General features: G+C 48.7%; 2 protein-coding genes across 3 annotated transcripts in view; one reads left to right on the top strand and one right to left on the bottom strand.

Moving 5' to 3' along the window:
- LOC143001815 (PH and SEC7 domain-containing protein 1-like) overlaps positions 1–11,763 on the top strand; it is a 49,385-nt gene that overhangs the window by 1,951 nt on the left and 35,671 nt on the right. Inside the window, exons 1-5 of one of the 2 annotated variants that reach the window (XM_076151623.1) lie at positions 1–1,344; positions 7,374–7,838; positions 7,990–8,054; positions 8,157–8,540; positions 11,168–11,375. The gene's annotated coding sequence lies outside the window, so the exon portion shown is untranslated. The remainder of the gene's footprint in view (positions 1,345–7,373; positions 7,839–7,989; positions 8,055–8,156; positions 8,541–11,167; positions 11,376–11,763) is intronic. The other variant, XM_076151624.1, reaches the window with a different exon arrangement.
- On the bottom strand, positions 1,206–6,210 carry LOC143001816 (very long chain fatty acid elongase 6-like). Its single transcript, XM_076151630.1, has 4 exons — positions 5,887–6,210; positions 3,591–3,722; positions 3,267–3,418; positions 1,206–2,438 (listed from the first exon to the last, which is right to left on the bottom strand). The coding sequence occupies exons 1-4, from the start codon at positions 5,979–5,981 to the stop codon at positions 2,008–2,010; spliced, it is 810 nt and encodes a 269-aa protein (XP_076007745.1). The 5' UTR covers positions 5,982–6,210; the 3' UTR covers positions 1,206–2,007.

Genomic DNA, 11,763 nt, shown 5'->3' with positions numbered 1-11,763 from the left:
TGTCTAGCGGGCTTTTGTCCTCCATCAACCCACCGCTTCCCAGCAGTTCATATCTCAGCCTGGACATTTACAGGACAGCCTGTGTGGCAGCGAGCAGGGGAGCGAACACGCTTGGCTCCAGGCTGCAGGAGTCAGGAGGTTTGGGTTCCCATGGCGCCCGTTGCGAGAAGACAAATTCCTCAACCTTTTTTGTACTTCTGCTCTGGTGAATGATAAAATGTTAAAAGTCCTGCATGGTCACTTAGTACCCCCGTATCTTATGATCACCCGAGCTGTGAGAAATGAAACCAAACACTAAAATCAAGAATGTTTATTTGAACATTTCACGATTAAGCATCGAAGCCCTTGAACCCTTTTCCCTTCCATTGCAGTCGACGACAGTTTAGAATCCACGTGTGTGTGTGTGTGTGTGTGTGTGTGTGTGTGTGTGTGTGTGTGTGTGTGTGTGTGTGTGTGTGTGTGTGTGTGTGTGTGTGTGGAAACACAATACACAGACTGACACGAGTGCACGCTGTTCACACTGACACACAACAGAGAACAACAACAAAACGATGACAGAAGCGTCGTTTGGCACACAAATACCTTAAAAATTATTTCAAGATCTACAGTGGTGGAACAAACTGAGGGGGATTACAACATTATCTTCACATTCTGGTTACATAATCAAACACAGAGGGCCCAAAATCATCACAAAGGTGTAAATAGCAGATGAGTATTACAACTAAAAATGCACAGGAGTGAAGCTGCAGTAGACTGAGGACGTAAAGCGATAGTGGTCAGAGACGGCAGGACAAACCTCCACCAGATAAAGTTCAGAGGTCAGAGTACGAAGCTGCTACTGTGCTTAGGCAATTTGTCTACAGTGCATAGAATCGTGACTTAAAAGGATCAAATATGAACGCCAGTAAAGAGGACGGCAGCGTTTCATGAATATGTCAGAATTTCGGGGGGAAAAGGAACAAAAGTGATCGTACATGTACCGGGTGGACGACTAAATATTAAGAAAATAAATATATATGTAGGATATTTATATACAGTGCACTTGTTCTCGCCCCTCAGAAGCGTAATTCCCCTTTATTATCCTTCTTAGCAGCCCAGTTTAAGCACATTTCAGCACCTCAAGATTTCACGAATCGGCCATCAATCATCAGTGCATCGTGCAGCTCCCCTGATTCCTTCTGTAAGGCTGCTGCTGGCTCGGGGCCTAACGATGTGTGTGCGTGTGTGTGTGTGTTTCAGAGCTTGAGGGAGACGAGTTCATGAAGGGGGAAAGAGTGTCGCCAAGGTGTCGCCACGGACGAGTTGGGCTGCATTCATGATAACATCGCAAAGAAAGTTCTTCAGGCAAGTGGGTTTGGGGTATGTTCAGTGTGTGTGTGTGTGTGTGTGTCCTTAGTTGAGGTATACAAGGCAAGACTTAATGTGCTTAGTGTGTAAACATAACACAGAACACAAAACGAGGAAAAGGAACCACAGTCTAAACACAACATATGAAGCGTAGTGTATCAGCGTTTCCGTGGTGATAACTGGGACGGCTGTCTGAACAGGGAATGTGCGTGAACGTCACTCGGAGGTGATGTTGCCGACGCGTGTGTGTGTGTGTCACCTCCACACACACACACACACACACACACACACACACACACACACACACACACACACACACACACACACACACACACACACACACACACACACACACACACACACACACACACACACACACACACACACACACACACACACACACACACACACACACACACACACACACACACACACCAGCTCCGTTCTCCAGAGGATCATGAGGTCCTGAGTTCACCTGTCCTAACATGTGTGTGTGGAGCTACAGACGCCTAGAACAGTCAGGTGAAGATGTGGTATCATAGGGAGGAGGACCCAGGCCAACCGGTGAACAGGTTGTGTCTCATCATGCGCTCATGTCCCAACATGTTTGGTCTTTCCTACTTATGGCACAATGTTTGACTGCCCGGCTCAGCTACTCAGCTACTCAGCCTTGGATCCCTTCCCGGCGGAGGCGCCCTTGAGGTAGGTGTTGTAGAAGAAGGAAGCAAAGAGGAGCAGGTAGCTGAGGTACATGAGGGAGCCCCATCGGATGTTGTCCACGTTGGACGGACAGCTGACCTCGTGCATCCAGTAGTAGACCAGGCCCAGGACGGTGAGGCCCATGGCCATCTGCAGGATCTGGGAGGCCGTGATGACCATGGCGCAGGGACGCGGCACCCGCAGGCTGGCCGCCCGAGCCGCGTAGTAGGTGTACATGAGCGAGTGCACCAGGTAGTTCATGGTCATGAACCAGCCGCCGCCGGCAACCTGGTCCTTGTAGGAGTACCAGGAGTAGAGCAGCACGGTGATGTGGTGGTACCAGTGCAGGAAGATGAGCCGCTGCTTACGGAGCACGATGAAGACTGTGTCGCCTGGAGAGGAGAGGAGAGGAGAGGAGAGGAGAGGAGAGGAGAGGGAGAGGAGACGTGTTCAGGAGTACGACTGCAGAGGCTCAATCGCTGACTGCAGATTTGTGTGTGTGTGTGTGTGTGTGTGTGTGTGTGTGTGTGTGTGTGTGTGTGAGAGCCAGAGCTGGACTACACTGACAATTTGATCTCAATGTGCTGGTGTGTGTGGCTGTGGATTGAAAGCCGATGCCGCGGCGTAGCTGAAGAGCAGATGGGCTGAGTCGTTTTAAACAACCTGCTCTCATTCCTGAGACGTCCAACAGCTGCACGCCCTCAGATCCTCTGGTGTCAGGTTAAGGTCAAGGTCCAGGCCGAGGTCGCCTTTCATGTCTGCTCCGGCGTGTGGAAGAGACAGAGGACTCACAAAGACGTGGATTCCTGTTTCATCCCACTTGAATGTGAAGTAAAGTCCAGGAGCAGAGCAGGAGGATGCTCTTCCTGTGTGTGTGTGTGTGTGTGTGTGTGTGTGTGTGTGTGTGTGTGTGTGTGTGTGTGTGTGTGTGTGTGTGTGTGTGTGTGTGTGTGTGTGTGTGTGTGTGTGTGTGTGTCAATCATACACTAATGGAATTTTCTAGCCACCTCAGCGTCTGCCTCCATTTGCAGGAGCACCAGAGACAGAGAGCGCAGAGTGATTAGATTACTGAACTCCACAGGCAAACGAGCATCATCCTTCAGAGGAGCAGCTTTGGAGATAAACGCCTGGCTGATAAACGCATCAGGATCAGGGTCGAGCCAAAGGCAGATTACCCACAAGCGCAGGGTCAAAGTGTGCTCGCCGTACGCCATACTCACCCAGCTCGGGGGCTTTGCTCAGGACGAAGGCGTAGGCCCAGAACTTGCTGACGGGGGCGCTGTAGAAGCTGGAGTCGCACACGGACTGCTGGAAGCCCCTGGTGGTGAGGACGTGCGTCATGTACATCCCCGTCCGGACCGCGCCGATGATGCTGCGGAATAAAGGACGCGTCAGCAGAAATAGTCAGACCTGCGTGCCTCTAAACATCCATTTATGAGACAAACAGCACCGAACATCATCGTGCCTTCATCGTGCCTTGTACACATGACTTGTAAAAGCTGATGTGTTGCTAGACGCCGCCGCCGCCGCCGGCCGCCACTCACCTGAAGATGGCGAGGCTGAGCGACCACAGCACCATCGGCCGCCGCAGGTTGAGCTTGGGCCGCTCCCTCATGTAGTGCTGGCCGCCGAACACGAGCGCGGCGTAGAGGCCGCAGAACATGAAGGACTTGTTCCTGTGAGGGGAGAGAGACACACACACACCGTCACACACAGCAACGAGTACAAGTGGACGAGGAGGCACAATCCTGAAGAACAAAGATTAGCAGAGATGAGTTGCTTTAACTTTGATCATTTAAGGCAATCTGGCTGAGTGCTGCTGCTGATTCCGTTCCAACAGCTGCCGGTGTCGATCGTGGCGACGGCCGGCCTCTCCGCTCAGGGGAGAAACTCGCCAGACATAATTAAGACAAAACCTGTGTTCACCAACAGCAACATCAAGATCCTGACTTTAGGAAAATAAGAGACGGAGCGGCGTAACGTGAGGACGCCCGGCGCCTGTCTGGTGTCACTCAGGCAGGAACCACACGACTGAGGCTGATTGGCAGGAGGAGATGCTGCTGCTGCTGCTGCTTGACCCACTTAAGGCTGCAAGGACCCTAAAGTCCAGTCCAAACCACTTTCCCAGCTGAAACAACCTGTTCAGTGGAAATGAGGAGACGGATGCATGATGGGAACCTGAAAAACAAAGCTTTTTGAAGGGACACACACGTAAACACAGCTTAGGGAGAGAGAGAGAGAGAGAGAGAGAGAGAGAGAGAGAGAGAGAGAGAGAGAGAGAGAGAGAGAGAGAGAGAGAGAGAGAGAGAGAGAGAGAGAGAGAGAGAGAGAGAGAGAGAGAGAGAGAGAGAGAGAGCCATGATTGATGAAAACTGCTTGACAAGAGGAGCTGATATGAGAAATCCTCCCTCCATACACTACAGAGAAGTGATGTAACCGTGTTTACCCCCCTTTAATCACACTGTGTCACAGTTGGTGTGAGTGTGTGTGTGTTACGTGTATGGATTCCTGCACAAGTGTAGCTTCTACAAACATAGTAAAACGGTGCAGAAGGTGCCAATGGAAAGGCGGAGGAGGACAGACAGGTGATACTCCAGACGGGAGGAGGAGGAGGAGGACAGTGGATCCCTTAGCGCTCGTCTTTCCGTCATTGTCATCACATTACGTCTTGTCTTCCAGCAGAGAGGTGCTTAGAGAGAGAAGTGATACATGAGCAAATAAAAGCTCTCTGGAGCCTATGGCCAAAATGACTCCACGACTCAGCGGCAGAAACGCTGATGCAGGTCCGGAGCATCGAGCCACACACACACCTCAGCAGCCTGGGTGTCAATCAAAGCACAGCTGTGATCTTTCTTGTTGTTCCTGTTATTCTAGGATGGGCTCGCATTTTTCATGCTGCGTGTAAACAATGCAGAAGTCCGGGGTTGTTTTGAGGTGAAACGGGCGAGAGCAGCCAGAGTCTCTCAACACGGCAGCGCTAACGTGCATCTGGAGCACAAACACAGCAGAGGCACCGCACAGGCTGAACTACATGTGTGTGTGTAAAATGAAGGAAAGGAGAGGAAAGAATCACATCAGCATCATTTGTCTGCTGCTCCATGTAGAAGGATGATGTATAGATTGAACCCTGTGATTGACCTTTGACCTTACACGTGTTACTTTAGGTTAGATACAGTAAACGACAGTACAAACATTGATAAGACACTGGGTCTGGGTAAAGTACCAGCACCCTTACACACTCTGCACACACTCCTGCAGCAGTGTTATGTTTCAGTATTGCCTAATACCAAGAGAAAGAGAAGAGGGCCTCGCTGTAAAAAAACAAAGTGGTCATGCTAGGTTTCCCAGTAAGGAGATCACTGCCCCACCACAGGAGCTTTGTTATCGGACTGTGAGGAAAGAAACAATATGATGACATCATCTTTCATATCAGATAATAATCAATAAGTCAACAATCATCACAATCATCTGATCATTCCTTCATGCAGACTGTGCGTGAGCTGGTTTTTAAATACTGAATTAAAAATGTATGTATGCACAGACGCCGGTTGGTTTCAGATGATTTAACACTTCACAATAAAAGCCTCAGATTCCTTCAGTAATCGTGCACCTTCAAGGGCAGTTTGAGTGACTTTCGTTTTCAATCGCCGTGGATTTCTGCCTGAAAGTCGACGCACATGTTTTATTCTGAATTCTCTTCATATGGGGACGCGTGGCGTCACCTGTCTGTCGCATGGCATGCAGCCCGGACAGGACGTGGTGGTCCAGACTGAGACCACCGGGCTGATATTTGAGTTAGTTATTTGGGTTAGTTGTATTTTCTTTAACTCGGTGACTCACCAGTTTTCCTGCATCCAATCCAGAGCCGATTTTTGATCGAAATATCGTTCAAAATTGTACTCCCCCAGCGCGTTCCGCAGCTCGGTCTCGTTCATTTTTTACCGGTTTTCTTCCGCCAAACTCGGCCTCTGGAAGTTTTGTAGCAACAGCAATGGAGGAGGCAACAAACGCGAGCGTCCCTGAGCGGCCCAGGGAGGATGATCTGACAGCAGCGCCTTTATCCAGCTGATTTGAGCTGGATTTATCACCGGTTAGAGTCCAAGGAGGGAGGATGCGGTCCCAGATGTACTTTTGCCTCAGTGCATCTGTCAATCCTCAATACTACACGCAATTGTTCCGGGTGAGACTTTCAAAATAAATGTGAAGTGAAAAAGCGACACAATTATGTTCATTCTGCAAACGCCATAACGCATTAATTCAAAAGTGTAAGTATAATAATATATTACAGAATACATTACTTGTAGATTTGTTGGTTTTATTGTTGTGGCTACAGCGATAGCGAACTATTAGTTACCTACCCATTCAGCAGATTTAGCTTTATTATGAAAGAAAAACAATAACTTCCTGTCTGTCTCGTCCGTCGTTGGCTGATTGACGCACCTTAGCCGCTATCCCACCCAGGAAGCGTGCAAGTGATGGAGAGAGAGGAGGCGGGGCTTGGCTGAGACGTAGATGGTGTGGTGGGCGGAGTTAATGACCCCACACACACCACTGATAACCTTTGTGTCCACACATCTGTGTCCCAACAGTCGCACACATTAAGATGTGCAGGAATTTATCTTTCATCTCTGGAATAATTCCATTGTTAGTGACTTCAATTTTACATCACAGAGATTTAAATATAAAAGATTTCAAGATTCTACATTGACAAACAGTTTAATCTGCAAATTAGTTTTCTGTTCTTGTGTAGCTTCTTATCTAATCTTAACATGGACATGGCTTTTACACACACATGTTATGTATGAATGCATGTACACAAAAGCCACATTCTACCTTCACCCACATTTGCAGTAAAAGGATCCTTATCTTTACTGTAGTGCAATTGCGCAATCTAAAATTGCCTGTTCCTGTTGCAATCAATGGGCAATTTCTCAAGTCTGTGCCAAAGGGCAATGAGTCATATTTAGACTCCTGGCTGCACATGCATGTTTATGTGTCGCTCAGCATTTCACAACAAAAAATAGGAGTTAATCCAGAATTTTTTTAGACCTATTCTAATACAGGAATGTTCAGGATTCATTTATTTTATTTACAATACCAATGAAAAGCCCCCAAAGTAAATTCCGGACCCTTAAACAATGTTTCTGTCAAGTTTGGAGGCGATTGGACGAATGGTTCATATAGTAGTGATAAGATGAGGCAAGCATGTAAATGTCGCCCCCTGCTGGACAGAGCTCGCAGGTACTCTGGTAGGTGTTGATGGTGCCTTATTCTTCAGCAGTGTAATGCATCAAAGCAGACACTTTAATGAGGATATATTGTTGCAGGGCCCGGCTGCGAATAGAGGCGCCATTGTCGGTGAGAGTGGGAGAGGAGAAACAGGCGGTGAGGGTGAGAGGCAGCACAGCACAGAGAGCCTTTCACCAGCTGACGACAGGAGGGAGAACAGAGCCCTCACTGATCCCCACAGCCTGCTGCGGTACCACTCTCCGCCAGCAGGTGGCAGTCAAACGCTGCATATTTCCACTCCGAGTCCACTGCAGCAGACGATTCCAAAACTTTATCAACACTTCTGAGGGACTTGTTTTCATTTTATTTGTCCTTCTCTGTCCTAAACATCACCTGTGGTCATAAGCTTTAGTTCCAATGTGTTTTCTTCAGCCTTTTCTTCTCCTCTCCGCAGATTTACCACCTCTGACCAAGATGGACGCTGATGTTTTTGTGTATAGTTTGGTTTATTCCTTCCTGTATCTGCACAAATCTAAAATACATAATGATGGTAATGAATGTTGGTAAGTCTTCTATATAGTGTCATGGATATACAACAAACATATCACAATATAGACTTATATACACAAGCCAAAGGTATTATTCACAACCTGGCAGCCCAAAAGTTGATCTTGCAAATCTATAAAACATCATTTTTGTTACATTTTTACAAAGGTTTTGACAGCTGGGAGCCATGACAGGAGGTGCATTCTGCAGTGAACAGGCAGGTGACATTTCAGGTGTGCACAATTGAATGCAGGTGTGCGTGTGCTTTATAATGCTTGTTTTGATCAACATAAGTGTGTTTAACCTGAATAACTCGTCCTTCCTTCTCACGATAGGTGCTTAGAGAGAGAGAGAGAGAGAGGCAGAGACTGGGCATGCCCGAGCCGGCAGAGAGAGAGAGAGAGAGAGAGAGAGGATGTGTGTGTGCCGCGGTGGACAGTGATAAACCTGAGGAGAGGAGCTGTCCATTTCAGAACTATTCCCATCACGTCCCACTCCACACACTCACACACACATACTCACACACACACACACACACTCACTCGCACATACACACACTCCGCATCGGTACCGGAGCTGGAGGAAGCGCATCAATGTGGACCGCAGTGGCTCAATCAGCGTGTCGCCTGCAGCAAACGGCCATGCAACAGCATCTCAGCATCTCCGCCAGGGCGACGGACCGACACACTCCCGCTTCAGAGGCAGCGTCTCGCTATCCGGTAAGCTGGCACGTAAACGCGACCGTGTGTGTGTATGTGTGTGTGTGTGTGTGTGTGTGTGGAGCTGTGACTGACGTGTGTGTGTGTGTGTGTACGAGAGTGTTGCGCTTTTATCTGCTCCCCCTCGGTGGTGTGCAGGCGGTGAAGTGCCTAAGTTGAGCCCCGGTGCGCCGCATCCCGGGCGGACTCACGGCCGCGGAGCTGCGGGGCACAAACACACCGACCGACACTGCGGCGGTGAGGCGTTCAAAGCCGCAGTAAGTTTTCGTCCTTGGCTGGAAAAGTTGCTACGATGTCTCACCGGTGATGTGGTCCGGTACGTGAGGAGACTGACGATAAGTTGCTTCACCTGAACTGAGATGTTTATTTATTTATGTCTTTATTTGACCGCCTCGTTAGATTTCTGTCCAGTGATTGGATTAGAGACGGAGACATTTTGTAGAATCTGCTGAAAACCTCCATAGAATCTATAATCTGTGAAAATCTCCTGTCTCAGCAGCGCCTCCTACTGATGAGGGGAAACCTTTGATCCCAAACTTTTGCACCATTTTGCCACAAGCCTACCAGCTTCTTGCCATTTAAAGTAGTTCAGCTGTTGGACAAGCTTTTCTGTCAATAAAGTATTAAGCCACAGGAGTGTAAACTCAATATTGAGTTATTAATAGTCTCATAGCCTTTGAATCTCAGTAACACAGTGAGGAATGTGTTTGTATTAAACTACATCTCCCATAAGGCTTAGCAAGGTGACTGGGATGAGTGATGCATGCTGGGATATGTCCAGGCAGTTGTGTTTACACTGTATGTTATGCAGCCTTCTGTATGTTCAGAAGCTGGGGACAGCAGCAGGTAGAGCAGTGATTGACAGCCCCCCACCCCGACCTCATGAGTAGCTGAGTAGCTTTTGTCAAGCTACTGTACAAAGCTGATTGTGGAAAAAAACTAGTATGTAACTACAAAAGCTACATTGTTGTGAAAGTAGCTGAGATACGGTCAAGCTACTGAAGAAAGTAGTTTCAGGTTCTGATGTCATCTCCTTATCTTTCATGTGATTGGTTTTGGCTTCAAGCAGTCAACTGAGGAGCAACAGCAACTCTCTCCTCCTCTAAATGAGCTCTGATCACCTCTGTGCTCCTTCTGAAGGTGAAACTGAGATCTATGGTTTCCCGGTGCAAAGAGGCGATGTCTGCTGTCATCTAACCTGAAGTGAAATGATGCTGATGACGCTGCAGAGGGACAGACGGAGACGTTCTCTCCTCTGCAGCTCAGAGAGGACGGAGCTGTGTGACCGTCTGAAGACCCCGTCACACTTTCTCCCGTAGCCTTGTAGCAGATCTGTTCTCAGACGCCAAGGGCGGCCAGGAAGCATTTTGTCTTCATTTTGTTGCAGCTTATGAATCTCCCCCTCCTCCCCCCAGCTGGGACTGGGTCTAGACTCTGTGACGGGATGGTGGGGGTTTAAAAGACGCTGTTGTCATCTTTTCCGGTTTAGACAGAGAGAGCACCCAGATTCAGAGAGATAACCTACAAACATGCACAGGAACGTCTTCATGGCTGCTTCAAAATGTCTGACCAGGGTTTGAAAACTTCATCTGAATGGTTTTCGGCTCGTGGAGAGCTGAGGATGAGAACCTATAACTGCTTGTTGTTCTCACGTTGTTAATAATGGACAGAACCCAGCAGAGAAGTCTTGGAGGATTGTATTCTCCTCCTTCCCACGTCTGTGTTCGTGCCTTCCTACACTCTCCCACTCTGCTCCCTCTCACATGATTCGCTCCCTTCATCCTTTTTCCTTTGTTGTCCCTTTTAGTTTTTGGCCGTTTTGTTTCAGCCGACGAGCCCCTTTGTCGTTTTTCGTCGGAACACATAGCCTGGTCCTGTTCTCCATTCAGAACAGGCCGGAGCTGAGCTACGTTGGAGGTGTGGTAGTGGGAGTAATCAGGAGGTGAGAGCTCTGGCAATGAAAAGAGCCTGTGTGATGATGGCGAGCATGTTTTGCCTGTAATGAGCGGCCTGCTGCTCTGGCTTCTCGCAATCTGTGGGGCTTTACGTTGGCCCGCGCTGCAGATGGAGCCTGGATCCCGTGTGATTAATGAAACACATATCTGTCGTGGAGACGCTTTCTCTCTCTCTCTCTCTCTCTCCTTCCTCTCTCTCTCTCTCTCTCTCTCTCTCTCCCTCCTTTACATGCTGAGACGCCTTCTTATTGCTGTCAGGCCGTCATGCTGCTGGAGAGAGAGAGAGAGAGAGAGAGAGGACGGCTGCGTTATACGAGTATGGAGATTTAGGCTTCGCTCTGGCACACACACAGGCTGTTTGTTAACAATCCCTCTGCCAGAAATTGATTTTTCTCTGCTGCCTGATAGCCACATCGCCCAAACTACACTTTACAGTATATCACAACATAAAGCTACAGTGTCTCTGCTCACAGGGAGGTGCGTAATTCCCCTGTAAGTACTTTGAGTGTCGTTAAAGTACTCTGAGTGCATGAGCATCAAAAATCAAACGAATCAGAGTGATATCATCATTATTTTGACATATTTCTGCTGTTCTTTGCATGCAGGTGATGGAGGAAAGTGGCTCTTCTATGTATCAAGTTTCTATATCTCTTATTTGTACCGACTCCACAGATCCACACGCAATGTTTCTGCGACCCTACACAAGTGGATTAAGGCAGTTTGGAGGTGAAAAAGACAGAAGATCCCAATCTCGCTCCTCCACTCGTCTCATCAACGACTCTATTTTTAAAGCCCGCCGTCGATCAATGGCCGCGATTGTTCGTCTCCCTCCAGCTCGGCAGCAAAGACACTGGCAGGGGGCGGACGGAGTCAATCAGAGGTAATGTCTTCATTTGATTTGTCCTGAAATAGAGACAGGACGGCGTGCGGGGGAGGCGTGATGGAGGGAGGGACAGGGACGGGGACAGGGGTTTGTCTTCCTTGCAGGGCGTTAAAGCCTTTCGCTGCTTTTAAAACTCCCATTTGTCCCGGGGAGTGCTGACGCTGCTGGAAGGTAAATGCTGGCGCGCCTGGCTGTGGTTGGTGCAGTCTGCAGAGTCGCACACGCTCGCCCACCCGTGGACTTCACCTGTCTCACCTGTCTCACCTGGTATCTGTGAGACGGCGTGACCGGACGGCTCATAGACTCGGCTTGAAAGTGAAGGTTTGTCATTGCTGCTAAATTTGTTTTTCTGTCTTCTTAGAGGAACTTTTAAGGGGGAATCCTC

Source organism: Genypterus blacodes, unplaced genomic scaffold, assembly GCF_046128005.1.
Source record: "Genypterus blacodes isolate CSIRO-AG114 ecotype Tasmania unplaced genomic scaffold, CSIRO-AGI_Gbla_v1 ptg000055l_1, whole genome shotgun sequence".
NCBI lineage: Eukaryota > Metazoa > Chordata > Actinopteri > Ophidiiformes > Ophidiidae > Genypterus > Genypterus blacodes.
This window is presented reverse-complemented; position numbering and strand designations above follow the sequence as displayed.

Bases quoted from the DNA above. Each gene is read 5' to 3' on its own strand.
- LOC143001816 (XM_076151630.1), bottom strand. From the start codon at position 5,981: ATGAACGAGACCGAGCTGCGGAACGCGCTGGGGGAGTACAATTTTGAA. The intron at 3,419-3,590 runs GTGAGTGGCGGC...TTTATTCCGCAG, and splicing joins CTCAGCCTCGCCATCTTCAG to CATCATCGGCGCGGTCCGGA. The intron at 2,439-3,266 runs GTGAGTATGGCG...TCTCCTCTCCAG, and splicing joins GAGCAAAGCCCCCGAGCTGG to GCGACACAGTCTTCATCGTG.